The sequence below is a fragment of the Colletotrichum phormii genome (genome assembly GCF_030913505.1).
Source record: "Colletotrichum phormii strain CBS 102054 chromosome Unknown BDP81scaffold_5, whole genome shotgun sequence".
NCBI classification, from domain to species: Eukaryota; Fungi; Ascomycota; class Sordariomycetes; order Glomerellales; family Glomerellaceae; genus Colletotrichum; species Colletotrichum phormii.
Window position 1 is genome coordinate 745,308 of NW_026851447.1, and position 25,510 is coordinate 770,817.

The 25,510-nt window shown below is 54.4% G+C and overlaps 7 protein-coding genes across 7 annotated transcripts; 5 read left to right on the forward strand and 2 right to left on the reverse strand.

Moving 5' to 3' along the window:
- The first annotated feature begins 713 nt into the window (after positions 1–713).
- On the forward strand, positions 714–1,878 carry BDP81DRAFT_178265 (uncharacterized protein). The gene has a single exon (XM_060582240.1). The coding sequence runs from the start codon at positions 1,068–1,070 to the stop codon at positions 1,773–1,775; it is 708 nt and encodes a 235-aa protein (XP_060448106.1). The 5' UTR covers positions 714–1,067; the 3' UTR covers positions 1,776–1,878.
- A 602-nt stretch (positions 1,879–2,480) lies between these two features.
- Positions 2,481–4,130, reverse strand: BDP81DRAFT_421111 (scaffold protein Nfu/NifU N terminal-domain-containing protein). Its single transcript, XM_060589901.1, has 3 exons — positions 2,906–4,130; positions 2,643–2,809; positions 2,481–2,570 (listed from the first exon to the last, which is right to left on the reverse strand). The coding sequence occupies exons 1-2, from the start codon at positions 3,728–3,730 to the stop codon at positions 2,687–2,689; spliced, it is 948 nt and encodes a 315-aa protein (XP_060448107.1). The 5' UTR covers positions 3,731–4,130; the 3' UTR covers positions 2,481–2,570; positions 2,643–2,686.
- Positions 4,131–4,922: 792 nt separating this feature from the next.
- BDP81DRAFT_313594 (uncharacterized protein) lies at positions 4,923–6,001 on the forward strand (the record flags this gene model as incomplete). Its single annotated transcript, XM_060583907.1, has 2 exons — positions 4,923–5,332; positions 5,461–6,001. The coding sequence occupies 2 exons, from the start codon at positions 4,923–4,925 to the stop codon at positions 5,999–6,001; spliced, it is 951 nt and encodes a 316-aa protein (XP_060448108.1).
- Positions 6,002–6,198: 197 nt separating this feature from the next.
- Positions 6,199–6,750, reverse strand: BDP81DRAFT_293179 (uncharacterized protein; the record flags this gene model as incomplete). Its single annotated transcript, XM_060583083.1, has 1 exon — positions 6,199–6,750. A coding segment is annotated over one exon (552 nt), but the record flags the coding sequence as incomplete, so codon positions are not given.
- Positions 6,751–14,332: 7,582 nt separating this feature from the next.
- On the forward strand, positions 14,333–14,876 carry BDP81DRAFT_178397 (uncharacterized protein). The gene is made up of 2 exons (XM_060582241.1): positions 14,333–14,365; positions 14,485–14,876. Exon 2 carries the CDS (start codon positions 14,621–14,623, stop codon positions 14,837–14,839), a length of 219 nt encoding a protein of 72 aa, XP_060448110.1. The 5' UTR covers positions 14,333–14,365; positions 14,485–14,620; the 3' UTR covers positions 14,840–14,876.
- Positions 14,877–15,598: 722 nt separating this feature from the next.
- Positions 15,599–18,886, forward strand: BDP81DRAFT_391597 (RasGEF domain-containing protein; the record flags this gene model as incomplete). Its single annotated transcript, XM_060587560.1, has 5 exons — positions 15,599–16,195; positions 16,273–16,600; positions 16,663–16,872; positions 16,933–18,740; positions 18,797–18,886. The coding sequence occupies 5 exons, from the start codon at positions 15,599–15,601 to the stop codon at positions 18,884–18,886; spliced, it is 3,033 nt and encodes a 1,010-aa protein (XP_060448111.1).
- A 2,100-nt stretch (positions 18,887–20,986) lies between these two features.
- Positions 20,987–24,536, forward strand: BDP81DRAFT_458958 (family 63 glycoside hydrolase; the record flags this gene model as incomplete). The annotated part of the gene is made up of 7 exons (XM_060593485.1): positions 20,987–21,110; positions 21,240–21,278; positions 21,340–21,457; positions 21,515–21,611; positions 21,725–22,812; positions 22,863–24,107; positions 24,164–24,536. 7 exons carry the CDS (start codon positions 20,987–20,989, stop codon positions 24,534–24,536), a joined length of 3,084 nt encoding a protein of 1,027 aa, XP_060448112.1.
- Between the last annotated feature and the right edge of the window lie 974 nt (positions 24,537–25,510).

The window sequence follows — 25,510 nt, forward strand, 5'->3', positions numbered from 1 at the left end:
TCCCTGGCACACCTGGAAGGTTTGGAGGTTTGCCGTTGAAGTTGCAAGGGTGGCTGGAATTCTGCAGCTTGCCATCAGTGCTCATCCCTCACCACCCCGCACTACATCCATGTTCTACAAATGTCCGTGGGCTCTCGTTACGCTACAAACAAGGTGACAAGACAAGGCACAAGGAAACGTCTTCCAGTCTACACCAGCTGATGTCAGTGTGAGACGCCTCAATTTTGCTGAGACTCTCTTCCACGGGTATCAAGTGAAGAGGAAACATGGACCCAGGTGCCATAATGCAGCAAGTCTGGAGCCACGACCACTACTACCGACAGAGATGGAATATGACCAACTACGAAATGACGGACCAGCTTTTGCACTGGGCAACACCGGTCAATGATCTAGAGGAGACCATCACTGCCATCTTTGATATCGAAGGGAGCAACCACTAGAGACAGAGGTGCATGTGCAGATGCAGGCAGAAGGTTTGGCGATGAAGGCCGGGGTTCAGGGCACTTCTCCGAGACCGAGAGGGGTAAGGATCTGTGGAGTAAACGGGCTGCTGCAGCATGTCACGCGCGCCCATCCCAAGCTAACCTCCTTCATCTTCAAAGGTTTCTTCGATTGGACTGTCTCACTGACCTCACAGTGGCATCATCCAGACTCTAGGCATATGGCACGGTTCGGAGCTTTCGATATCGAATCAGATGTAAACCCAGGTAAGCCGTATCGACGACGATGTAGGAACGCACTGCCGGCAACCGGTGGGCGGGGACAATGTCTGGTGCGTCTTTGAGATAAATGCGACCCTGGATAAGTTACTGCCTCTAGTCGACGCACTCTATGCGCAGAATCGCGCATTTCGATTCCATCGACCAGCTGTGAGGAGAATATAGCAACATGTGTCATTGAAAGAGTTTCCTCTGGCCGTTTATTGCTATTCTACTCCTGTTTACGGCTTGTCTAACAACCACACCCTGGAGAAAGTGAGTGTGAGCGTCACGCATCGGTTTTGGAAGATGCGCCGAGCTTGAGACTAAGCAACCCAGACTATGTCACGCATACAAAGGTGACGAGAGATGCCTTCCTTCTGCAATCGACAGGGTGATCTGATGGCCTGCAAATGCGACCATCAAAGACGGCACCGAAACGCAACGTACCGCCCCGTCACTGGAGATCGACGACACCCCCCGAGCCGATGGAGGGCGAAAGTCAAAATCGGCCAGGGGGCTTTACCCCGGATTCTCATCTTGTCATTAAACTCAACCGTGAGCGGCTGCTGCAACGGCTCCCCAAGGAGCCAGAAGTCAAAAAGCCACCAGAAAACGTCTGAGCGGACGTCAAACATCTACAACCTGAGAGCACCTACACGGATCTCAAAGGGAATCATCTGGAAGTTTGACCTTGGAGTGTTGAGTTTCTTCCAAGTTGCTGCCCACCAAGCGGCGCTACTGCAACTAAAGACGGATACTCAGGGTCTCCAAGATCGACCCTCTTCTGGCCCACCCGGCGCGACCGCAACCGCAACCGCAACCGCAACCGTTCCGCTCCTACATCTGACCTGCCTCAGACTGCAAGCCGGCAATCAGTACCAATGCTGGCTCTTCGCAACTCATTGTATAGTGTATTGCGGTATTTCAACAACGTCAACAGGGGCTTGTCAGTCGCTTTCTGAGGGCACCGGTGGTACTCGGTGCGGAGGCAGAGACGGGACAGGCATGCACCCGGCAGACTGGCATGATGATGAGGAGATGCGGCACGAGATCAGCGGAAGTCAAGGAACCTAAACTTGACCGAGCAGAAAAGACGAGCCAAGAAGTCGGTGGGCCGAAGACCTCCTAGGCCCTGTTTGAGGAGAGAAAGAGGGGTGGGAAACAAGCCGGAGATGGCCGTTTTGAAGCGGGATGGAACTTGAAAGGGCTTGAACCACACTCTTGATTTCTGAGATACTGAACCGTGGGGACGCCAGGACGCCAGGAGTTGAGGGGTTTCGATGAGGGGTTCCTGCACGGCAGCAACCAACCCCCGGCTCCCCGCCCTGATCCGCTGCAGCAACCCTTGGTTGGGCCAGAGTCCAATCAGGACGAGGGCAGTAGGGAAAACCCTCCGCCAACCCTGCCCAGTTCGCTACGACGGACATTGGTCTCGAACGCGGCTGGCCTGGCAGACCATGGTCGATCTTTGCCTGCATTGTCGATGCCATGGTCTGAATTCTACAAATTGACTTGACGCCGCCGGTGGTAGGGTTGTGTGCAAAAGGCCCTCATAGGCTCGCCCAGATCGTCATCCATCTGGACCTGGACCGGCCTCGGCTCGGAACTTGACTTTGTTCGAGGCGGCGAAGCTCAGCCCCGGATCAGTGAGGCATCGCATCCGACCGAACACGAGGCTTAGCGATCGCGGTGTGCGAGGTAGGTCTCGGGCCAGGTCATTGCCAGTGCTCACTTTCACCAGGCGAGGCTACGTAGGCGAGGCTGCGATGAAAATGAGGGAACGGCAGTGTACAATCTTTGTAGTGGGTATTCTCTACGTCACCGGGTTGAAGCTGGATGAAATGTTTCTCTTAATTGTACAGCGGTTTTACAGGTATCGTGGGCCCTCCTCAATAATCTTGTCGACTCATCATTCTCAAAGTGTTCAAGTAACACTTCTACACAGATCTCCTCGTAACGCATTCTGGTATGCTACCCGTAGACCTCTATGCCGCGGTTGCCTCAGGTCCCTTTTGGGACTTGAGCTTTTCCTCAAACTTTGCAAACTCTAGGTTGGCGATTTCCTCCTCTTGGTCGAGAATCTGCTCGACGGACTTTACCTCTTCGATCTGAAAATGGTAATGTCAGCACGTATATTCAATGATTGTTCAGGCGGCAATTCGCAGGAAATCACCTGGAAACCAAACGTGTCGGAGTCAACTTACGTAGTGCATCAACATGCTCTCGATACCATTCTTCAACGTCACGGTGCTAGAATCGCACGTCCGGCACGCGCCGCGGAGCTTCAGCAACACGGTACCCTCATCCGTGAACCCGCGGAACTCGATATCGCCACCGTCCTCCTGGATAGCAGGCCGTATCCTCGTCTCGAGCAGCTCCTTGATCATACCGACGACCTCGCTGTCGTTCTCGTCGTAGGCGAGACTGTCCTGCTCCTCGGGGGCGCCGTTGGCCGCCGCGCCCGCGCCGCCGCCCTCCTTGTCTGCCGAGACGGTGACGATGGTCTGGCCCGAGGTGATTGCCTCTGTGATGAGGGCGAAGATTTCGGGGCGGATATGCGCCCAATTTGCGTCGGGGGATTTGTTGACGGTGATGAAGTCGGCGCCGTAAAAGACCGAGGTGACGCCGTCAATGTTCATGAGCTGGGCGGCAAGCGGGGAGGGGTAGGGCGGCGCGATGGTCGAGCGCGGGTTGAGGTACTCGATAAAGGGGGTGGAGAGGGTGTCGGGGAGGATGCGGTGGTTCGGGAGGAATTTGACGGCGTCTGGGTTGGGTGTGTTTTCGGTCTGGATGAAGATTGTGCGGACGGCGCCGGTGCGGGCGGCAAAGGGGGATTGTCTTTGCTGCTGCCGACTTGTTGTTGTTGCTGTCGGGCGGCGTTGTGATGTTTGGTGGTTCTGGTGGAGGAAGCCTGCGCTTGAGGGGGCGTGGACGCTGGCGAAGGATCGCGATTGTGAGGGTCTGGTGGCGGGCCTCGATGTGCGCGCGACGACGCGGAGGGCCGTCCTCGTTGCTCTGTACGATGACATTGTGGCGACGGTGATGTGCTTGAACGATGGGGTGGTGTCGTCGTGTGCTTTTCAATCCGATATGCGTCGCTGTCGTCGTTGTTGACTGTGTATACGAGCCTGGGGCGAAGGTGGTTGGAGGAAAGAAGGTTGTTGGTAGGTTAGGGTGTACGTTGGAAGAAGTGTGATGTCGAAATGTTGATTATTCAGACATACAAATTTACAAAGGGCTGCTCTTACTCACCTCGGCATTACATCCGGTGACGGACCTTTATTTTTTCGAGCAAATTACAGCGCGAGGAAAATGGTTGAAAAGCTTCCACTTTTTTCGCCGTCGCCGCTCAATTCCGAGGCGTTGCATTACCAATCACTCAGGTCTCTGCAGGAATTGGTCACTTTTTGGGCCCTTTGGGGGGGGGGGAACAGTGGGCGGTTGACCACTCAGCCCAGTGCCCGGGGGGGGGTTCGGACAGCTGGTAAGAATGACGCAGGAAAAAAAAACCCTCGGGTTGGTCCGTTGAATTCCCGATTCGAACCGCAATTCCTTTTGTGGGGAGCTCGGATAGCTTAGGTATTTGGGCGGTCAAGGGGTCGTTCACCGCCCAGGGAAATCCTAAGGTTCCCGTCTAGAAACGCCCCTCATTCAGACAAGATGGCAGAAAAAAAAAAGTTTCGAAAAAAGAGCCCAAAGCAGAGGGAAGCCCGTCTTGGGTCCCAACTGGCAGAAAAAAAGAAAGAAAACAGAAACAGATGAGAAGAAAAAAAGAACGCGGGGTTATAGGTACTAAAACGACCAACATCCTACATTATCTCAATCCTTGACCACCTACCCTGAACCGCAAAGGACTTGACGTTTTCTACGTACCCCGTACCCCTTGTCTGTAGTCAGCACTCTATTTACCTTTTTTTTATTTATTTTTCCTTTCCGGAATAAATGACGCTACACCATCGCCATCTACACGCCACGAACCGAGAAAGAGACCTTTCCCAGCAAACAGAGAGCCACTCTACGACACTCGTTTTCATGAAGTGAAATACCATCCCCGCCTTCATACCACCCATTACTCCCTCCTCGCCTAGCCTCCTCCCCTCCAAGCGAACCGTGATCGAAGCGAACCTCCTCCCCTCCAAAACCACCAAGCAAAACGACAACCATAAGCCTCGCTCAGCAAGGCTCATCTTCCCTCCTCCTCCTCCTCCTCCTCCCAAAAAGATGTCAATCCCAGACGACTCATCCAACAATGGCCCCCCAACATCCCCCAAACGCGCCGCACAAGACGACCTAGCAACCGACCCCGAATCCCACCCCCCCGCCTCGAAACGCTCCCGCGCCACAAGCCCCTCGCAAGACGACGACGACGACGACAGCGAGGCAAAGACGCGGGCTACGACGGCGGCGATGGCGAATGCGTCCCTGACGGCGGGTGAAGACGAGGGCGAGCGGGACGTCGGTGGTGCTCCAGCAGCAGCTCCCTCGGCGCAAACGACACAACCCTCGACAGCAGCACCAGCCGAGACACCAGAAACAACACAGCCTCCTCCGTCCGCGCCAAAGACCAAAATATGCGGAGTGTGTCACGAAAAGGAGGGAAAATACAAGTGCGCGCGCTGCGCATTACCATTGTATGTACTATTTTCACGTATCTTGCTCTCAAAGTCTTGCTTCGTCTCAAAAAATACCTTCGTTCTTCATTATACGTGGTTTGTGTTCGTTAAATACATTATCTTTACTAACTTGTAGCTTCCTGCAGCTGTTCCGTTCCGTGTAATAAAATGCACCGCGAGAACCACCCGCCCGATCCCGAACCGGCGCCGAAGCCTGAACCAGCCGTCATCGACCCCCCCGCGCCGAGCGCCGCTGCCGCGTACGACCCAAGGAACCCCTTTAGCGTCCTCGACGACTCGGACCAGCTCCGGTACCTATTCCGGCGGTACCCAACGCTACAAGTGCGACTGCTCGAGATCTTCGCCGCCACGGAGCCGCCGCCCGAGCTGCAGTCGACGGGCAGCAGCCTCAACGACATGATGAAGGCGCGGGCGTTGGCGGCCGCGAATCCGAAAAAGGAGCAGTGGACGCACGACGTCGGGATCCGCAAAGGAAAAGAGGCGCTGCGGAGGGCCAGGGCCGCCGACGGCGAGGATGGCGAAGGCGTGAGGGAGTATGTTGAGCTCATCAACCACCTCATGTCGCAGGCGAGCGCGGCGGCGGAGGCCGAGGAGGTGATTCGGAAACAGGCGGCTGACAAGGATGCCAAGCTGATACGGCGCCTCATGACGGAGGACCGCGGGTGAGGACGTTTTGGGGTTGGTATTGGTATAGGTATGATTAGGGCGGGCGCCTGCGGGTACAATGCGGGCGGCCCTTTTGTGTTGGATAAGGCGTACACAGACGTTCGATCAAGTGTGCGGTGAAAGCACTGTGTATGCATAGATGGTATCGATCATCAGGTAAGGGTCCTAGTATTATTCCCTTGGCATATTTGCAGAGCTCAGTGGTTGACTTTGAATCGCGCAAAGAATCCGCTCTTGGGCGACCTCAAGGCGGTGTCAGACGGTGGGCTGTTGTCCCGGGAGTGGTTTTCTTCCCGCCCGTGTCTAGCAAGGGCCCCGAGCTTATGCTTCAGAGCCCATATCGAATCCGCCTTGCGCAGTGACGACTTGGTCTTTGGCTGCGGCTGCGCTTCATCGCTTTGAGTCCAGTCCACGCGGTGCTCATAAGGATTGTGATCCGCCGCTTCGGGATCATCAAGATGATACGGTGAAGAGGTACCAGACTCAAAGGGAAGGAGAATGTCGCCAGTCGTCGCCCGCCTAGCAGATCTTGTATGATCCGTCTCGCCGGCCCGCCCAACGCCCAGCGGTCCCTCAATGGTGTGCCTGTGGTGGTTGCGGTCGCGGTGCGCGCGCGGACTGCTCAGCTCAGCCATTTCCGGGATCTGTTCGTGAGTGATGGGGGCGCGGTCCTGGTGCCTCTCGCGGTGACCTTGGGCAAGCCTGAGGGCCGTCCTCGACAGCTTGCGGACGAGGCCATTGCTGTCTGACGGCTCGGTCGTTGTTGTGCGTGAGAACTGCGCGGCGGCGAACTGTGGGATGAAGGGATGTCTGTCGCCGTCGGAGCCTTTGGGTTTTGAAGACGAATCCTTCCCACCAGACTTGGAGCTGCGTGTGTCCCCGTCAGACGTCTTCGACTTGGGCCGGATGGAGCTGCCAAAGTCTACTCTCTCCTTGGTCGGCTTGGCAGCGAGCGGCGCGGATCTGATAGTGTTGGCCTGGCCAGGCTTGTGTGATCCTTGCTCGAGACATTCTCTAGCCAAGCTGGTATGCTGTGGGTGGCCATCCTGTAGCCCGTTGAGAACGGGAACTGGCGCCACCGGTGCTGACGGTGCAGCGGCATCTGCTCTGGCTCTCCTTCTCTTCTCGGCGTGAAGCTTCTGATCGGCAAGGACCTTGACGAGCTTTTGAGACAGCTCCTCGGGGTCGAAGGGCATCGGCTGCGAGCACCGCTGTCTCGGCCGAGGAGGGGCGATTGGCTTGATGGGCTGAGCTGCCGCCGCCGTCGGCTGATCACGAGGGTAGCTCATGTTGTATAACATGTCGATCGTTAACTGGAAGCTACCAGTACTTCGGGTCAAGATTCCCAATTGAAGAATTAAATCTTGGCAAAATCGTGCAAATGTGGGAGTGGTGAAATGTGCGTTCTGCTGAACCAGCTCGTGGGAAAGGACGCAGTCGCAAAGAGCGTTTCCGGACGGAGGGCGCCTTATACTTGGATAGAGATGCCCTGGTGACTGAGTGAACTGGGAACGCGGGGGTGGGTTGATCGTCAGAGCAAGTCGGGTCGGGTTGTTAAGGTTGTTTGTTTCCTAGCAGGGGTATTCATGTAGGTAACATCCGCTGCCACAAAAAAGTAACAGGCTTTCCTTTGACGTGACCGCCGGTCGAATGCGCCTCTGTGAGAGAGAAAGATGAGGAAGGGTCTACAGTGGAAAGTCGAATGCGCTCTGGATTAAACAGCGGTCTCGGGGGGCCTGGTTTATGTATATGTCATACGATCGGGACGCGGGAACCGGGCAAGCAAGCAGCAGCACGCGGGCTCATCCAAGGTTGAAGCGAGCGAATGCACCACTGTCTGGACCAAGGCAGGTGAAGTGGGTCGAAGAGCTCTTCCTTCGCGTCCAGGGTCCTGTCGTCCTGTCGGCTGTTGGGAACGTCCAAGGCGCTGGACCTGCGTTTTGGGCTGTTGGTGCGTGCGTGTGTGCGTGCCGGAGTGCGGTTGGAGGTGGTGAATGAGGTCGGGCGAGGCGTGTGTGTGTAAGAGAGAGAGAGAGACAGAGAGAGAGGTGAGGTACGCAAAGGTCGATTAAACAGAGACAAGTAACAGTGACAGAGAGACAAGAGACAGCAAGAGGCGGAAAAGATGGAAGAGAGATGTTGGTGGTGTGCGTCGTTAGTCCCGCAGGGTCCCAGACAATATGTACCTCACGGGGAACAAACTTCAGACCTGCCACCAAGCGTACTGTTTTCCTCTCTCTCTTTTCTTCCTCTCCGTATGCGCGTGTGGTGACGGCGAGACAGAGAATGGGACGGGAGCCCGGTCTGGCTGAACTCGGACGACGGAGGGGTGGATTTTTGTGGTAGTGGTGGCTGGCGCAGGAAGGATTGGAGAGACAACACACTTGACTTTACGTGGTGTGCGTGTGTGAGAAATGTGAGGGCGATCTAGCGAAAGACCGAGGAAAGAGATGAGAGACAGGATGGAGAGACAAGAGAGGGCTGAAGAGTCAACAAAGTGACAGAGAGGGAGAAATAGTAGCGAGAAGAGAGAGAGAGAGAGAGAGAGAGAGAGACAGAGAAAGAGAAGGCTTGCGAAGGGGTGTGGGAAGGTGAAGAATTAAAAAAAAAAACCACAAGGGGGGGGGTTTACGGATGTCTTAGAGGACACGAGCGTTCCATAGGTCGCATTTTTAGACACCTCTGATGGTATTCAATGGCTTGAAGGACTCGTTCTGGTTCTGGTCCGGTGTGGATGGGAATGAATGGATGGGGTTGGATTGGAGACCATTTGCATCCATTTAGACCAAAGGCAGCTAAGTACTCGGAGTCTCAGGGGATATCATAATTCCTAGTCCACACAGTAAGCATGAGCAGCCCGAGTCAACGGCTTGATGCTTGGAGACGTTTATTTTGCACTTTCCAGTCTGGAGCCATTTTGGTATTGCAGTTAAAGCAGGTTGGGGGGGGGGGGGGGAATGCAACTGCCTCTATCACGCATTCAAGCATCGCGCCGCTTATTTGGCTTCAGGTACCAGGCTTCAAAAGATCCCTCGCCTTACCTCACTGAGCTGTAAGACGGGGAATTGGACCTTTAGCCTGCCCATCTCGCCTTACTATCCTTAGTTACCTTACCTTACTTGACTGACTTGTACCTTGCCTTAAGCGGCGATGCGGACTCGGGGGCCCTGGGCAGGTAGTTCTCTGAGGGTTGCCCACCTTTCTCTGTGCTGGTCGGCACGCGGCGCATGGGACAAGCTATCAAACCTGCATACCACCTTCAGACCTCTCGTTTCTTACTTTTCCTTCCCTTTCCCTGTCCCTTTTTCTTCTCTCGGCGGCACCAATCAACCCTGCGTATGCCATATGACCAAGTCCAGCGTAACGACCAACTGCTGTGCGAATAGGTAGCCGACTTCTCCGTACTAGTCCGATGTGATTTCATTAAATCTCGGCCCTAGCCCGTGGGCGAGTAAGGGCGCATGAACTGGGGTGCCGGGAGACCACCACCACCACCAACGAACCCGAACCATTCCTTATTCGACCAAGATCGTGACCTGCAAAGAAAACCCATACTACCAAAAAGAAGGTGACAGGGGGATTGAAGGTGAGAAGAGAAAAAAAAAAAAGGTAGCATGGCCGTGGTGCTTGAGCCTACCCTTTGGATGAACCGGCCGGACCAACGCGGTATGGCTCGACATGTTAGACGCCTTGTTGGTCATCCGAGTTACACTGGACCAGTGATCGGATGCCGCTTTGGGACTGTCTCCGGGCGTTCGCACGCTTCACCGACACCACACGGAGCCGGCTTCCCTCTCCCTTCTCCTCGCTTCTCAAGGACCTCGACCACTTCTTCGGACATCGGTGGCGCTGTCTGTTCTGAAACCTCGACAGCTCTTATCCATCCGTCCTCTGTATGAGAGCAGGGTCGGAGGGTAGGACAACAGCCAACCTGCCTTGTACAATGTGGTCTGAACATGCTTCTGATGTGTGTCGAAGGGCGTAAGCGGGCATTAGTCACCGTAGAGCAGCCTGTGGTGCGCTTCTTGCAAGTGTCAGGACTGGAGGCTAGAAACAAGTCTGTTGCGGGAGAGGAAGGGGGTAAAGGGGGGATGGGACTAGTTCCATGACAAGCTCGATATGCACGGTGGCTCCATGTGCGCCGCACAACCGAGTAGGACGGCGTGGTTTCTGTCTTCTGAGCCGTGGGTTGAGGTTGTTGGTATCGACTACGGGAGGGTGTGGTGATGCCACGTTCCTTCGGATCACCGTCTCCCCCCAGTCTCGCGTCCCCCAGTCTCCCCCAGCTTTCCAACCCCAGACGAGGGCTGGCACGCTGGGTACGGATAGATCGACAGACGAGAAGTTCGACCGCGCCATCTGAAGCCTCAAGATATCCCAGCCATCGAGCATGATGAGGTTGGCTCGTGGGCGCGCCTATGTCTTGGAACCACCATCAAATCATGGCTAGTAAGCAAGTAAGTAGACGGAGAAAAAGTAAAAGAAAAGAAATAATCAGAGACAAAGAAGAAGGAAGATCGGCGGCTCTCGGCAGTGAGTGAGTGATATCCAGGCGGTTAGTGAACAAACGCTGCAGATGCAGACGAAACCGGAAGACTCGATTCTCCAGGGAGGTTGTCAAATCTAACTAATGGCAGAGTCAATCCTATCGGGCATGATCAGCAAATGGTCTGCCAAGCGTCGTCTTATCTTCCAACGCTCCTGCAATACACGCTGGATTTGGCCATGGCGCCATCTCCTCAATGGGTGCACCTATTGAATAGAACCCAAGTGTCCCACCCCTAGACCCTAGACTCTGGACTTTGAGTCTGACCAACAGAGCACAATTGTCTCGGTTGATGGTAGCACTGCCTGACTTGGTGAGAAAGTCTGCTTGCCATCTGGACAAACTGAACCGCACGCCAAGACAGCTTCGTTGCTTTTCTCACTTAATCCATTGGCTTCACCCTGCTCACCGCAATCCGTACATCGCAGAGAGGCGCGGCTCCCAGCGCATCGAGGTCTCTATGCAAAACACGGCATATAAGACTCGGTGAGGTATCGCGAGAGAGAGGTGCCGCAGTGGTGATGATGTTGTTCACTTGTGCAGCTTGCTGCATGTGTGCATGTGTGCATGTCTTGCCCTCGTATCGCCTTCCAATTAACCCTACGCTGGGTTTTACCAAGGGTTATCTTGCCATATCATGCAGCTTGGCGATGCAGCCACGCATCCATCGAGTGTTGCTGGCGGCACCCTGAACTGCCGCACACGAACCCCACAAGCTACCCCCCCCCCATCAGAAGTATCCGTAGTTGTTGGAGGCACACAAGTCATTCTGCGACGCCACAGCTGCACGTTTGTGAATAAAGGCTGATGATCCGGAGCTGGCCATTTCGATACACCTAGGTAATAGTACACCCAGTCACCCCAATTCGGAGCCGACCCGGGCCAGACGTGTGGTCTGCGACCTGGACATACTCTTGCCACCAAAAGTAAAAGCTTGAGTCCTTCAGCCTGATATGTAACTCAACTTCTTCGAAGATTACCGGTCCTCACAAAGAATGTTGACCGAGAGCATGGTATTCCAGCTCACGATGGTTTCGGAATAGCAGCAGCCCGTATAACCAAGTGAGGCGGGTACTGTTCGCCAGACGACGCCGTCGTCAAGCCGTGGCTGGCATTTTCAGTCTATTGAGAAGGCCAATGCCACAATCGGCCCGCTTATCGGTCATGCTGTTCTGCCGCTGCAGACCTGGAAAAGCAAGAAAGGGAAGAAAAAAGGGCCGGCTAGAGCGCGCGCCATCGTGTTGCACTGACTTGAAGTCGGGTTGCTGACGAGATCGTGAAAGAAAGCGAATGCCGCGATATCGTCATCAGGTGATGTTGAATGAGTCCGGATCTGGTAGCTAGCAATGAAATACAGTTGGATGGAGGCACTTGTCCGAATAACGAAGGTCAAATACGGATATCCATAGCCAAAGCGCAGGAACGTGGCCCAAGACAAGGGTCCTCCAGTGGAGAGATGCCAAGAACGCGGCCACAATTTAGTCGGCGACGTTATTTCCACTGCGATCCGTGTCAGCGCCGCTTGCTGATCCTTCGTGTCAGAAAGTCGGACGATGAGTTGTTTCCATCGTGAAACGGAAGAAAGGGCCAAGTAGCGCGGTGTGGTATATGCGAAGGGGGTTTCATTGGAGCTGAAGATATCGGTGCCATCTCTTCATTGTTGTGTTCCTCAGGTAGAGAAGGGCTTGGGATGAGAGATGACCAGGCAATTTCTCCATGAACCGTGCCCAATTTTTGACAGAAGTTTATCGAACCAGGGCCCAATAGTCCGAGTTGAGGCCGGTGCGTTGTCAGATGCCTAGGGAGTTCGGACGCTGTGGATGAAGATGCCGCAACCGTCCAGAAATACACAATGCATATCGTTTGTCTCCGCCGTGAAGTGGGCAAGATACCGGATGGGATTCCCGTAGATGGCGCATCTTGTATGACAACCCAGGTTGGTGGAATGTCGAGGCTAGATCTGCGTGCCAGTGCCGACCAAAGCTGACCGGTACTCCGGGTCCCGAGCTACTGGAAAGCCTCAGGGCCATTGCCAGGATCATGTTCCTAGAGAAAACACTTTGGAATGCCGCTTATTTCGAGACCAATGCCCGGAGTGATTTTTCAGGGGGTTCCCTCCAAACATAGGGAAATGTGATTGCTAGTATGAGAAGAGAGAAGTCAACGACGGTGCGTTTCGAGAGCATAACTTTTAGGTGGCAGAAGCAACCCTGTTGGACGTTTTGAAGTTAAGCTAGGGAGCTTGATTGGCCTGGGGACCACATGTTGATGCGAAATTGCGATGACTTGGGCGGCAGAGGATCATGGCACCAGTTGGACTGCCTCATCTTGAGACATGAATGGTGTCTGTACGCGCGCCAGTAGCATTGTTCTGGACAGAAGCTTGTTGGGCATGAGTTTGGCCCTGCAGGAGTGACCCATGGCGAGCTTGATGCGAGCTGGGCATTCGTACGTCATCGGCGAGTTGGTATTGGGTTTCGGCCTAAGTGAGTTTGCTGCTGAAAAAGTTTGATTGCCCGGACAAGCGCAGCCTACCTCGTGAGGACAGTGGCAATAGCAAGTCTTGGTGTCCCTAGGGATGTTCGTCTGGGGTTCAAGTCCTGAGCTGGTAAAGTTTGCAGACCGCCAGTTGGTGGTGTTGGTCGCAATGAGGACGCTGGAGCCGGAGCAGCGAGCCGGAGTCAACCCCGGACAACACGGTTCACGAGGTTTGATTTGACTTGATTTTTAGGTGGGCTGCTTAATTACCAATACAAGGGAAGGAGGCAATGACGGAAAGGTACCTTAAAGTAAGGTAGGTAGGTTGGCGTTAAGAAGCAGCCTCGAGCAGCAGCTACCTTACGAATGCAAAGCACCTCAGGATACCTAACGTAGGTAGCGTGGGTAGAGGTACCTTTGGCGCATCGAAGCCGTCCAAGGTACTTGGGCACCTAGGTAGCTCAGGAAGGAGAGGTCCACTGGAGCAGCTGGGGCCGTGTGAGTGAGTACCGGTACCTTATCCGTTTAAGTGTCCGTACAGGCTCGCAGCGCATCCACTGAGAAAGGTAGTACCTGTCTCCCTGCACTTTCCACCTTGAATTTGGAGCCACTGAGGGTCTCGAGATATCTTGAATGGAGAGGCAGGATGAGTTCAGCAACGGTGACCAATCATTCGGCAGAAGGAGAGTTCAAGCGTTCCGTGGACGTCGAAGGGGTCCAGTGCTACCAACGCTTACGGGTCTTGTAATTGGATGGATGGGCCCCCCAGACCAAATGGGCCTTTAGGGTCCACTCAGTGCGGTGCCGGGGGCCCGAGCTTCCTGACTTCACAGTGTTGCTTCCTCGTCCAGAAATGGAAGTACTCAGGTACCTGCTCGCAGAATACCTACTTGTAGATGGAAAGAGCACAGCTGCACAGGGCGCAGTGGAACATCCCTTGTTCCCTTTCTCCGCTTTCCTGGTTGCTCCCGTCCACTTCCACTTTCAATTCCACGTCCACGTCCAGTCCCATCCCGTGCTGCCGTTTCTGTCCTGCCCGGGTGAGAGTATCCATTCGCATCAGCTGCTTTTCCCACCAGAGGGACGGATACGCTTATTTACCTCTGCACACCTATTTTTGACTACTCCAACTTGCTGATAAACCAGCGAGCGTACCCGCGCCTTTCGTCTTTTGAGGTCCGGTAAGGGTCGGCAGCTAATGTACGGACTACGGATACCTTAATCAAGCTCACGTCTCTTGCTCCGTATTACGGTATTACCTACGGATACTGCGTACCCCTCATCAACGGCTCGTCTCTCGGTCAGCGGTCCTGATCGTCACGGCCCCTTCCCGCTCTCCCGTTAGTCTCTCACTTCGTCTCACTCTCTCCTGACGGGACCTGCCCGTGGACACTGGACGCTTCTTTCCCCTCCACCACGACCACCACCCCCTATCCATTCCCTCATCTTACTTGGTCAGGTCCGGCCCCAAACCAGCGCAGCCTAGGATTCAACCATCCACAACTCCAAGAACCTACCAAAGGTACGGTACGTAGGAAGCAAACCTACCAACCCCCGGGCCCCCGGCCCCCTTCCAGAAGCAACAGGAACAGCACATGCTGTGCCACTGCTACCAACCAAAGGTGCCATTGTTGTTGGTGTCGTCCTGGTTTGGTTCGATCTTGAACCCCCTAGTCAGCGCTAGGCGACAAACCCTCTCCCGAGTCCCCCCGCCATCATCAACCAGCCAGGTTGGTAGAATCCCAATCTCAATCGCAATCGCACCAAGCTCGGCCCTGCACCACATGCGCCGCGTCAATTGCCCCCCTTCTTGAATTTCCCTTCTGAAGCTTGGAAGGGGCCGGAGCCCTTGGCCTAGATCCGCGACTGACCTCATTTGCTGTGTGTCTAGCATCGTCGACGAACGCTTACCAAGTATCCGTACGTACGCTGCTCCTCCAAGGTCCCAATCCACGCCCGTCACTTCTCACAAGCCCGACATCTGCGCACCGGTGGAGCTCTTAGCGAGAAAATAAAAAAATAAACCAGGCCCCTTTTTCGAACCCCTGGTCTGCCGCACCACGAAGCTCTATCCTGTTCCTGTTCCTGTTCCTGTCCCATCCTATCCGTACTGCGTTCGCGCTATTCACACGCACCCAGTCGCCCAGTACCTCTGACGGATCCTCTGTGTACCTGATCTGACGAGCCGCAGTCCCGTTCCTACGTACCTTACACTGTACCTACCTGACCTATCCGTACCTACCTTACCTTGCTTGCCCAATCTTTGGTCGAGGTTTCTCACCGGCCCAGCAACCATTACCAAGGGCCCCCGACGAGAAAGCAAGGTACACACGAGGCAGGCCGCAGACCACACTAAGAAGAACGGTCCCTGGTGGGTTTGCCATGCCTTCCTTGAGGCTCTGAAATCCCGACTTTTAGTCAGTGCATCCACTGTCCCAAAAGTTTGGTTTTCACCCAAGGCCCTGCCAGTTCCGCTCTGTTCTTGTCTGGTCGTGATCTTTCCAATCTCTTCTTCTTTGCACATTGTATGTTTGCTTCCCCCGAAAAGCCTCTGCCCTCCCCCGGTCGTGGCCATGGCGTCCGATCCTATGGGAGCTCGAAAGGCTCACAGGAGTTCAGAAGGCTCCCGCCTACCTCCGAAATACTACCACGCCGACCGTTCCACTGCCAACGCCGCTGTCTCCTCCTTCTCCTCCTCCTCCCGAAGAGCCGACCGCGACGCCGCTCACCGATCCGCCCCCGCCGCTCCGAAGAGACATACACCTCACTACGCCGTCCACCGAGAGTCTTCGATCGAGCCAATACGGCCCTCTGCCTCTGCCTCTGCCTCTGCCTCCGAACAACCTGCCAACTACCGGGACTCCTTCATCTCCATCGTCGACGACCCGTTCTTCCTGCGATTTGACGATAACAACATTGAAGGGGCGCTTGCACTCGACCCTCGTTGGACTGCGACTTCATTTGACGACGCCGACGCCGAAGACGAAGGAGACGATTACGAAAACGAAAACGAAAACGCGGGCGACAGCCAGGAGGGCGAAGACGAGGACGAAGACGAGGACGAAGAATTCGATTTCGACGCTTTCGAGTTCCGCGATGACGACACGCCCAACGAGCGCTGGCCGCCCCCAAGAAGAGAGTCGTTGATAATAGGACATTCCTTGTACTGGGTAATAATGCCCCACTAGACACAGACTGCGGGGTAGCTGATGAGACGGGAGTGGAAAAAAGGGGCTGACGATCATAGCAACCACCAACCTCCGCCATCATGGAGAGCCTCAATATCGCAGTCATTGGCGCCTCGGGCGTTGGCAAGTCGTCCTTCGTCCAGCGCGTGCTGGGCCTATCGCGACCGCCCATTACCAATGCATCCAGCGTCCGCATGGTCGTTGACAATGTCACCTACGGCGTCACGCTGATCGAGCTCGACCTCGAGTACTTTGAGCTGAATCCGCTACAGCCCATCCAGTGGCCGAAACAGATCAACGGCCACATCGTCCCGCGGGTCGATGGCGCCCTCATTATCTACGATGTCATGAATAAAGAGAGCATGAAGGAATTGCCTCAAACGATTGGTGAGCCCAACTTGCGCCATTTGATTCGTCTAGACGCGGCGCGTCTTGCTGACACGCGCTAGCTGCTTTAACAAAGTCGGGTCTGCCGGCCGTCCTCGTCGCCAACAAATGCGATCATCCCGAGAGCGAACGGCAGGTTGATGCGCAGCGAGTCGCCAGCCACGAGTATTTCAAGTCATGCGTTGGAGTTTTCAATCTATCAACAAGTAGTCCAGAACGGGCCAGAGCGTGCTTGAACACAACTTTGAAAGCCTCGATCGCTTACCGCAAGGGTAATTTGAACCCGTCATTGGATGCACAACTAGCCCATGCATTAGCTGATGAACTACCAGAATCACGATTAGAATCGGGCATGCCCCGCCGTCGTGCAGCCTCGGCGGCCAACCTCGAGGCCCACGACAGCTCCAACGGACGCCCGCTAAGTCAGCAGAGTAAACATAGCCGAGCGAGCTCTGAGTTGTCGCTTCTTCGAGGTGTCCCCCCTCCCATCCCCGATCACTTACGTGGCCCACTTCCTCCACGGAGTCCTCGAATAGCCGACTTTGGTGGCGCGCCTTCAAGTTCGGGCTCGTTCGGCCCATCAGATACCATTGAGGAGGAGTCTCAACAAACTGTCTCGAGTCAGCTACGGACACCTGGGATACGTCTCGACCGCGGGCCAACGGATTCGTTTCTAGACATGGAGGAATCAGACGCCGAATCATTCAGGTACTCGGAGGAGGTCCCCATTCTACAACGGAGCGATGAGAGCTTCCTCGAGAAGCCGAACAAGGCCACGGGTGTGGCCTTTGAAGAACTGGTCGACCGGCTCATTGCTCCCCGGATGACCAAAGCAGATAACAACTTTTCGGACGTTTTTCTGTGCCTCTACCGGAAGTTTGCCGCACCTGGCGAACTCTTCTCGGCAATTCTCACGCGACTTGACCGCGTCAGAGACGACAAATCAGCACATTATCTTTCCAAGACCGCGACACAGCTCAGAATCATTGAAGTTGTCGCAAAATGGGTATCGCTGTACCCTGGCGATTTTGCGCGGCCAGGCACGAGGCGAAACCTAGAAGAGTTCATCAAGCATCTCTCCACCGAGCCGATCTTTTCCATTGCTGCGCAGCAAATTCGGCGACATCTCGAATTCAGTGTGGTGGAGGACGACAACACCGGGTGGGCAAAGTCAGACGAGGTTGCAGACGAAGAAGGCAGCAAACTGTTGTCGAGAGAAAAGACGCGCTCTGCATCAGACATGTCCAACGGTATGATCAGCCTGAGCATCGACGACGACAGGACTACAGATGAGAGACCTTCCGGCAGCTCCGACTTTTCCCAAGTGGACAGGACTAGTAGCGTGGGTACGCACGTTTCGTTTCACTCTTACGACGAATACGAAAGAGAGGCAGCGAATATGGAGCCCACGGATGTGCTACCGATGAACAAGTTCCGTTACCACATTTTCATGGATATCACGGACGACGACATCGCCGATGAGATGACACGCATCGACTGGGTCATGTTCTCTTCTATCCGCATCAGAGACTTCGTGCGGCATGTGAGTCTCTCATTGGAGCAACGATCCAAATGCAAGAGTCTCAAGAACGTGAATCGGATGATCAACCACTTCAACCACGTGGCGAAGTGGGTTGCCAATCTCATATTATTACGAGACAAGGCAAAGCATCGGTCCCAGATGCTGGAGAAGTTTATGAACATTGCACAAAAGCTACGGCGACTCAACAACTACAACGGTTTGGCGGCGGTGCTCGCAGGGATCAACGGCACGGCGGTCCATCGGTTGGCGCAGACATGGGCACTGGTACCGCCTGAGGCGCAAAAGTCGTTTGCGAAATTGGGCATTCTCATGGGCACACAAAAGAGTCACTTTGCGTACAGACTGGCATGGGAGAATTCCCCGTTGCCGCGGATACCATACATTCCACTGCACCGGAGAGACCTGGTCTCGGCCGAGGAAGGAAGCAAGACATTTGTGGGCCCTGAAGGCGACAGAGTCAACTGGAAGAAATTTGAGGTACTGGGGGAAGTACTGCTTCCGCTCATGAAGAGTCAAGGGACTGCGTACCCAAACCTCTCGAAGCATGAGGCAGCCAGAGAGCTGATTTTGGACTGCAGAATGCCAACAGACGAAGAAGTAAGTGAGGTGGTGACGGCTATTAATAGTATAGCATGACTAACGTATCGACACAGGAGATATATCAACGGAGTGTACAGCTGGAGAGCATGGCGGGCGGCGGTGCCGAGTACAACAAGAAGAAGTTCCCGTGGTTCGCCAAATAGAATCTGGCAAATCGGCGAAGTGTCTCGACGGAAAGACTCTTTTGCCCAACGACGACGAGAGCATAGACGGACGAAGGCGCAACGTCTGCGGGCAAGCTGGTCATTAGCTCGCGCGAGACGTGATGGCGCATGCATGCGTACATATCAACATGTCGGGTTCACGCAGCGTAGTGTGACTGTTTCTAGGCGATTTGGCTCGAATTTCACGTCATAGATATCCTGTTCAGCAATTGATATCGAGGTCGATGATGACCTCGAATTACTGTCGACACTGGTCCCGTCCTGTCGAGATTGATGATTGAATCATGCCAGTACAGCACAGTGGCTGGACTAATGTTCTCCCGGAGTGTGTGACGGCGGAGGTGATATTTTTTCTCTCTCGGATTTTGCAGATTGAGTCAAGGGCGGACGGCAACGCTAGCTGTTAGGGCTCAAGAGTCAAAGGAAGTCATTGAGGCTCACCATGAACACCACCATGAGCAGCAAACCACGTTTCTTTCGTCGGGCGGGGGGCGTTGGAAATGTTTCTGGGCTTGTACGGCGGCGGCAACCAAGACCAAAACAGCACCTCATCGACGATCGATTCGCATATTCCCAAGTGCCCTTGTCAGTCGGCGGCGGTCCAGGCCGTGTCGGGGCCCCGGGGGTGGCAGCGACGGCCCAATGCAGTGAGATGTGGCCGGCGAAGAGCTGCCCCGCTAGGTTGGATGGAGGTGCGCTAGAGCCTGTTGACGTCATGCCTCTGAAAGCTCTGATTTTAGCGTTTCAAAGAGAGGGGCAACAAGGGGCAGCAGCAGCAGCCAGCCGCTGTAATATCGGTGCCCAGGAGCAATTGGATGGTTCCATTGTGGTTGGAGCGAGGGAAGAGAGAGAGAGAGAGAGAAGGGGGAACTTTGGAAGAGGAGACTCACGAGAAGGGAGTCAGCTGCAGCTCCATCAGATGTCAATTGCTGATCCCTGAGAGCAATTGGCATGACAGGCAAGCGTTGTCTAAGGTTGTGCTGCTGCTCAGCTACCTACTCCTCTATGTCTTGCGGAGTGCGGAGACGAATGGGGGGGCCATGGGGAACGCAGGCATTCAAGGTTGGCAGAAGCCACAGGTTAAAAAAAAAATGGCACAAAATTATATGTAAGTGCGAGGTACAGGCGGTCATTCCAGATGGGCAAACAAAATGGCATGGCCCGAATGCCCCGCGGCCATCACCCCCTCAACCTTGGATGCCTGCCCCCCTCCTTCCGGTGTGCTGCAGCTACTTACTTGCTCGCTCGCGGCTGTTACTGCCGCGGGCTGTGAGCTACGGTACGGAGTACTCTCCAGACCTCCAGATTCCTGCTTACTCGTGTCGCAGCTGCTTGCTCGCTGTTACCTCCGCTGACACTCCGCACTGCACTTTGGTTACCAAGTGCCTACCTTGCTCGACTCATTGTCGTCGGACGGGCTTGAGGTAGCTTTGTTATCGCGGCCCTTGGTTGGCTGCTTTCCCACCTGGTACCTGAAGATGCTGAGGCGCTATCTCATTCTTTTCGGACCAGAGCTCCCGCCATTGCCCGCGGCTTTCCCAACACGTCGGTTCCCTGTCTGGTACATCCATCACCCAGGGCAGTGAGGCACATACATACTAGTAGCCGCATTTCTAATTTATTTTTCTTCCTCTCTCTCTCTCTCTCGAGTCTTCCCCTCCAAATAAGACGCACCTACGCTACTACCTACCTACCTTACCTCCTCTACGCAATCTTGCATTCTGCATCCTCGAGAGTCTCGACCTTCCTGCCCTTGTTGAGCTAGCTCGACAACCAGGTGTGAACGAAACTGACCGCCTGTCGCTGAGGTTATCGTGATACGTGACGTGCTCTGCCCGTGCTGTTTTCGGTAGCATTGCTGGCTGGGGTCTTTGGCTCTTACTAAAGGTCACCTCCGTCCTAATCCTGCACTTCGTCCCGCCGAACCTACACCCTTTCTCTCTTTTCTCGCCACAAGCCCACAACTCGCTCCCAAATCCAAACGTCCTGGAAATCCCTCAACCCTCAACGACGCTGCCTCCGCTGTCGTAAAGGGCGTGCTCTGTCTCTCCAACACTACGAGGTGTCCATCCGCCCACCATGGTTGTCTTTGACGGTCACGAGTACCTCACCGAGGAGGAGAAGCGCCTCAAGGAAGACCGCAGGCGCGAGAAGTACTGGAAGAAATGGGGCCCTTACGTTGCCGAACGTCAATGGGCCACTGGTGAGTGGCTGCTCAAGCTCCAGTTCCAGGTTCAGCACCAGCTGCTGCCATTGCTGCCGCAACTGCTGCCGCTGCTAGCAAACCTGCCGTCAGCGAAATAAACATGATCTAATCGAAGCTGTGTCGTAGTGCGAGAGGACTACAGTCCCGACGGAGACGCGTGGAGTCGTGAGGACCCCCCGCCATTCCCCACGAGCTCCAGTTGCAGCCCGCTGACAACGTGCCCCAGACTTTACCCACGACGACGCACGATCCCGAGCCTATAGATGGGGTGAGGATGGAATTGCCGGTGTTTCTGACACCCATGGCTTCCAAAACATTGGATTTTCTTTCTGGAACGAGGAAGAGTCAGTCCATGCTCGCCGGGTACTTCTGCTTCGTACCAATGGCTGATAATTCGACAGTGATTTCCTCAAGGAGAGATTGTTCGGTCTCTCAAACCCCCAGGGTAACCACGGCGAGAGCGTCAAGGAAGCTCACTTCCACGTTGACAATACCCCTGTAAGTAGCTCAAGATTGCCTGGGTATTTGTAGTTCAGTAGCTAACAGACTCTGTAGACAGTGAGTTTGAAAGAGTCAGTTCCCCACTGCTCTTACTGACAACCCGCCCGCAGCATTCCTACATGAAGTTCCTCTACAAGTACCCGCAGAAGAAGTTCCCCTACAAGGACCTGTTGGAAGAAAATGCGCGCAGAGGCAAGGAAGATAAGGAGTACCAGATCGTTGACACAGGCATCTTCGACGAGGATAGGTACTGGGATATTTTCATCGAAACGGCAAAGGAGACGGACGACCCTGAAGAGATCTTGTTCCGTGTTACCGCATGGAACAGAGGTCCCGATCCGGCACCACTTCATATTGTGCCGCAAATGTGGTTCCGCAACACCTGGGCTTGGGGCCGGGAGCCTGAGGACAAGAAGCCGTCCATCGAGAACGTCGGCGAAGGCCTGGCCAAGTCCAAGCATCACAAGCTCGGAGATCGTTACTTCCTGATGTCGCCATCTCCTGGTGTTGGTACCAGCGGCGAGGACGTAATACCCCAGATGTTGTTTACCGACAACGACACCAACTATGAGCTGTTGTATGAGCAGGACAACAAGACTCCGTATGTCAAAGATGCCTTCCACCGTCACATTTGCGAAAAGGAAAAGGGGGCCGTCAACCCAGCACGGAAGGGCACCAAGTGCGCCGCCTGGTTCAGCTTCAACGAGGATGGTGGTGTTCCTCCCGGCGAGTGCGCCGTCGTCCGTTTCCGCTTTTCCAAGAAGAACCAAACCTACTTCGACGAAGGTGACTTTGATGACCTGGTCGATCTCAGGATCGCCGAGGCCGACGACTTTTACTACCGCCTCAGCCCCCTCCCCATGGCAGACGATCTGCGCAACATTCAGCGTCAAGCCTTCTCCGGAATGATGTGGACGAAGCAGCATTACCTCTTTGTTTGGGACCAGTGGGCGAACGGTGACCCAACACAACCCCCTCCACCGCCCAGCAGAAAAGACATTCGCAACTCTCAGTGGAAACACATGCACTGCGACGACATTCTGTCTATGCCTGACTCTTGGGAATATCCCTTCTTTGCAGCGTGGGACAGTGCTTTCCATTGCATCACATTGGCAATGATGGATCCAGATTTTGCCAAGAAGCAGCTTGATCTCTTCACCAGAGAGTGGTACTGTCATCCCAACGGCCAACTGCCAGCGTGAGTTACTTCCCAAATAACCGACTTGGATGGGTACTAACGCCGTATAGATACGAGTGGAACTTTGGCGACGTAAACCCCCCCGTTCATGCTTGGGCCACGTTCCGAGTTTTCAAAATTGAGCGCAAGCTCTACGGACGACAGGATTTGGACTTCCTCGAGAGAGTCTTCCAAAAGCTGCTGTTGAACTTCACCTGGTGGGTTAACCGAAAGGACGCCGATGGCAAGAATGTTTTCGAGGGCGGCTTCCTGGGTCTCGACAACATTGGTCTTTTCAACCGCTCTGAGCCCCTCCCCACTGGCGGCTCTTTGGAGCAGGCTGACAGCACAGGCTGGATGGCCTTCTACTGTCTCAGCATGCTCAACATTGCTCTTGAGCTCGCAAAGCACCGACGCACATACGAGGACATTGCTTCCAAGTTCTTTGAGCATTTCATCTTCATCAGTGACGCCATGACCTTCAGAACCGGCCAGAAGGACGAAAAGTCACTCTGGAACGACGAGGATGGTTTCTACTATGATGCCATTTCATGGGGTGGCCCCTGGATCCAGCAGCTTCCAGTCCGTTCTCTTGTCGGGTTGATTCCCCTTTACGCAACCCTCACTCTCGAGCCCGAGCTCATCAACAAGCTGCCCTCATTCAAGAAGAGGGTTGATTGGTTCATGGAGAACCGCTGCGATTTGGCCGAGCGCAACATGGCTAGTATTGCCAAGCGTGGAAAGGGCAACCGAATCCTCTTGTCCATTGTCAGCAAGGACAGGTTGGAGAAGATCCTTTACCGCATGCTTGACGAGAATGAGTTCTTCAGCGAGCATGGAATCCGGTCCTTGTCAAAGTACCACAAGGAGAACCCGTTCTCTATGGAGGTTAATGGCCAGACCTTCTCCGTTGGCTACGTTCCTGGCGATTCTGACAGCGGTCTGTTTGGCGGCAACAGCAACTGGAGAGGTCCCATTTGGTTGTGTGTCAACTTCCTTCTAGTGGAGTCTCTGCAGAGATTCTTCTTGTTCTACGGACATGAGTTCCAGGTCGAGTGTCCCACAGGAAGTGGTGACTACATGCATTTGGGCCACGTCTCCGAGGAGATTCAGCATCGTCTGCAGCACCTGATGACACGCAACGATGAGGGTCGGCGTAGCATCAACTCCGGAAACGACCTGCTCGACTTTGATCCCTACTGGAAGGATTACCTCTGGTTCTACGAATTCTTTGACGGCGACAGTGGCCGTGGACTCGGCGCTACCCACCAGTGCGGCTGGACCGGTTTGATGGCTCGCATGATCCACGACACTGGGTAAGATGATCTCTGATCCGCCACTTTTGAACATGATTGCTAACAAGGCTTTTCAGTATTAACTGCCGTCTGCCTCACACTCCCCGCACCCCCTCCGCGGGAATGTCTCATTACTTTGATGACATCTTTGCCCGCGGCACTGACCGCCGTGGCTCAATGACCCCTGGTCCTGGTGGCAAGCCACGGATGCGTAGATCATCAACGGCGAGATCCATCGGTGCGAGGAGCGACTTTGACGAGACTAATGGCGAAGACTCACTGAGCAACTCGGCCACGTTGGATGACCCAGAGAAACTCCGACAGAAGATGAGGGAGAAGTCGGAAGCCGACGCACACATGCATCGCTACATTTCGGATCAGCTGGAGAGGTTCAAGGAGGACAAAGAGCACCCGGGTGGAAACGACAACGAATATGAGGCTGGCGCCTAGAGCTTCTCTCCAGTGATTAGGATGCGAGGTGGCTGAGGGGCTGGTTGGTGTAAGTGCATCCGAATGTGGGCGGTTAAAAGAAGCAAACGAGTGCATCCATGGAGTTTCCTTGCGTAGTGCGCACGATGGCAAACCAAAAATGCTATCAATGCACATAGAGCCATATACAGGACTGTTAGACTGCAGAGGTAGAGGTTCCCAGGATTAATATACGTAGATTGGGTTTCAACCAAGTGCGTGGTCCTCGTTCGGCTTGAGATACGTGCCGTGAAAACCCATTCCGCCCATGGCTTTCATATGTAGGTGGGCAGTGTGTCTCATCTTTCTCCTAATCCAGCTATCAACCATCCAGGCCACATATTCTCGAGCTGAATGAATGACGTTGCAGAGATGGACATATCAAGGTCGTTGAGTTTGTGGAAACGGCCTCTATGTGAAGCAGAGTCAGATGCAGCCAGTCAGGCTCGCGTATCTCAGTGCTTCCATGGAGTCACGATGATGTCAACTAAGTGAGCCGGCTTCTGCCGGTGCGAAAAACATTTCAAGTCAATCGTTTGGAAATACATGTGCACTGTTGTCGTGGATTGTATTTGAGAGCCAGATTCCCGTGGAGATTTTGATCCTTCCAAGATGCCCCCAAACCCCACCATCATCATAACGATTTCAACAGATTGATTTATTGGACGATGGAGAGTAAGGAATAAATAATGGTTGGAGAAAGAGCTGTATAGTTACAGAGAGTTGACTGATGTCACTTGAGTAGTTCCAGAAGGGGGGACGCAAGTATCAAAGTCAAGAAGACGGCGCCCACGAGAGCGACGACAAGATCTGACGGGTCTCTGCTCTATGGTCGTGAACATGCTAGAAACCTTGCCTTTTGAGCGAAGGGTGTTAATATTGGAAGGTAATGGGATCGCCTTCTCCTATGGTCTCCCATTTCCTCGCTACATTAGATGCAAAATAACCCCCCCGCC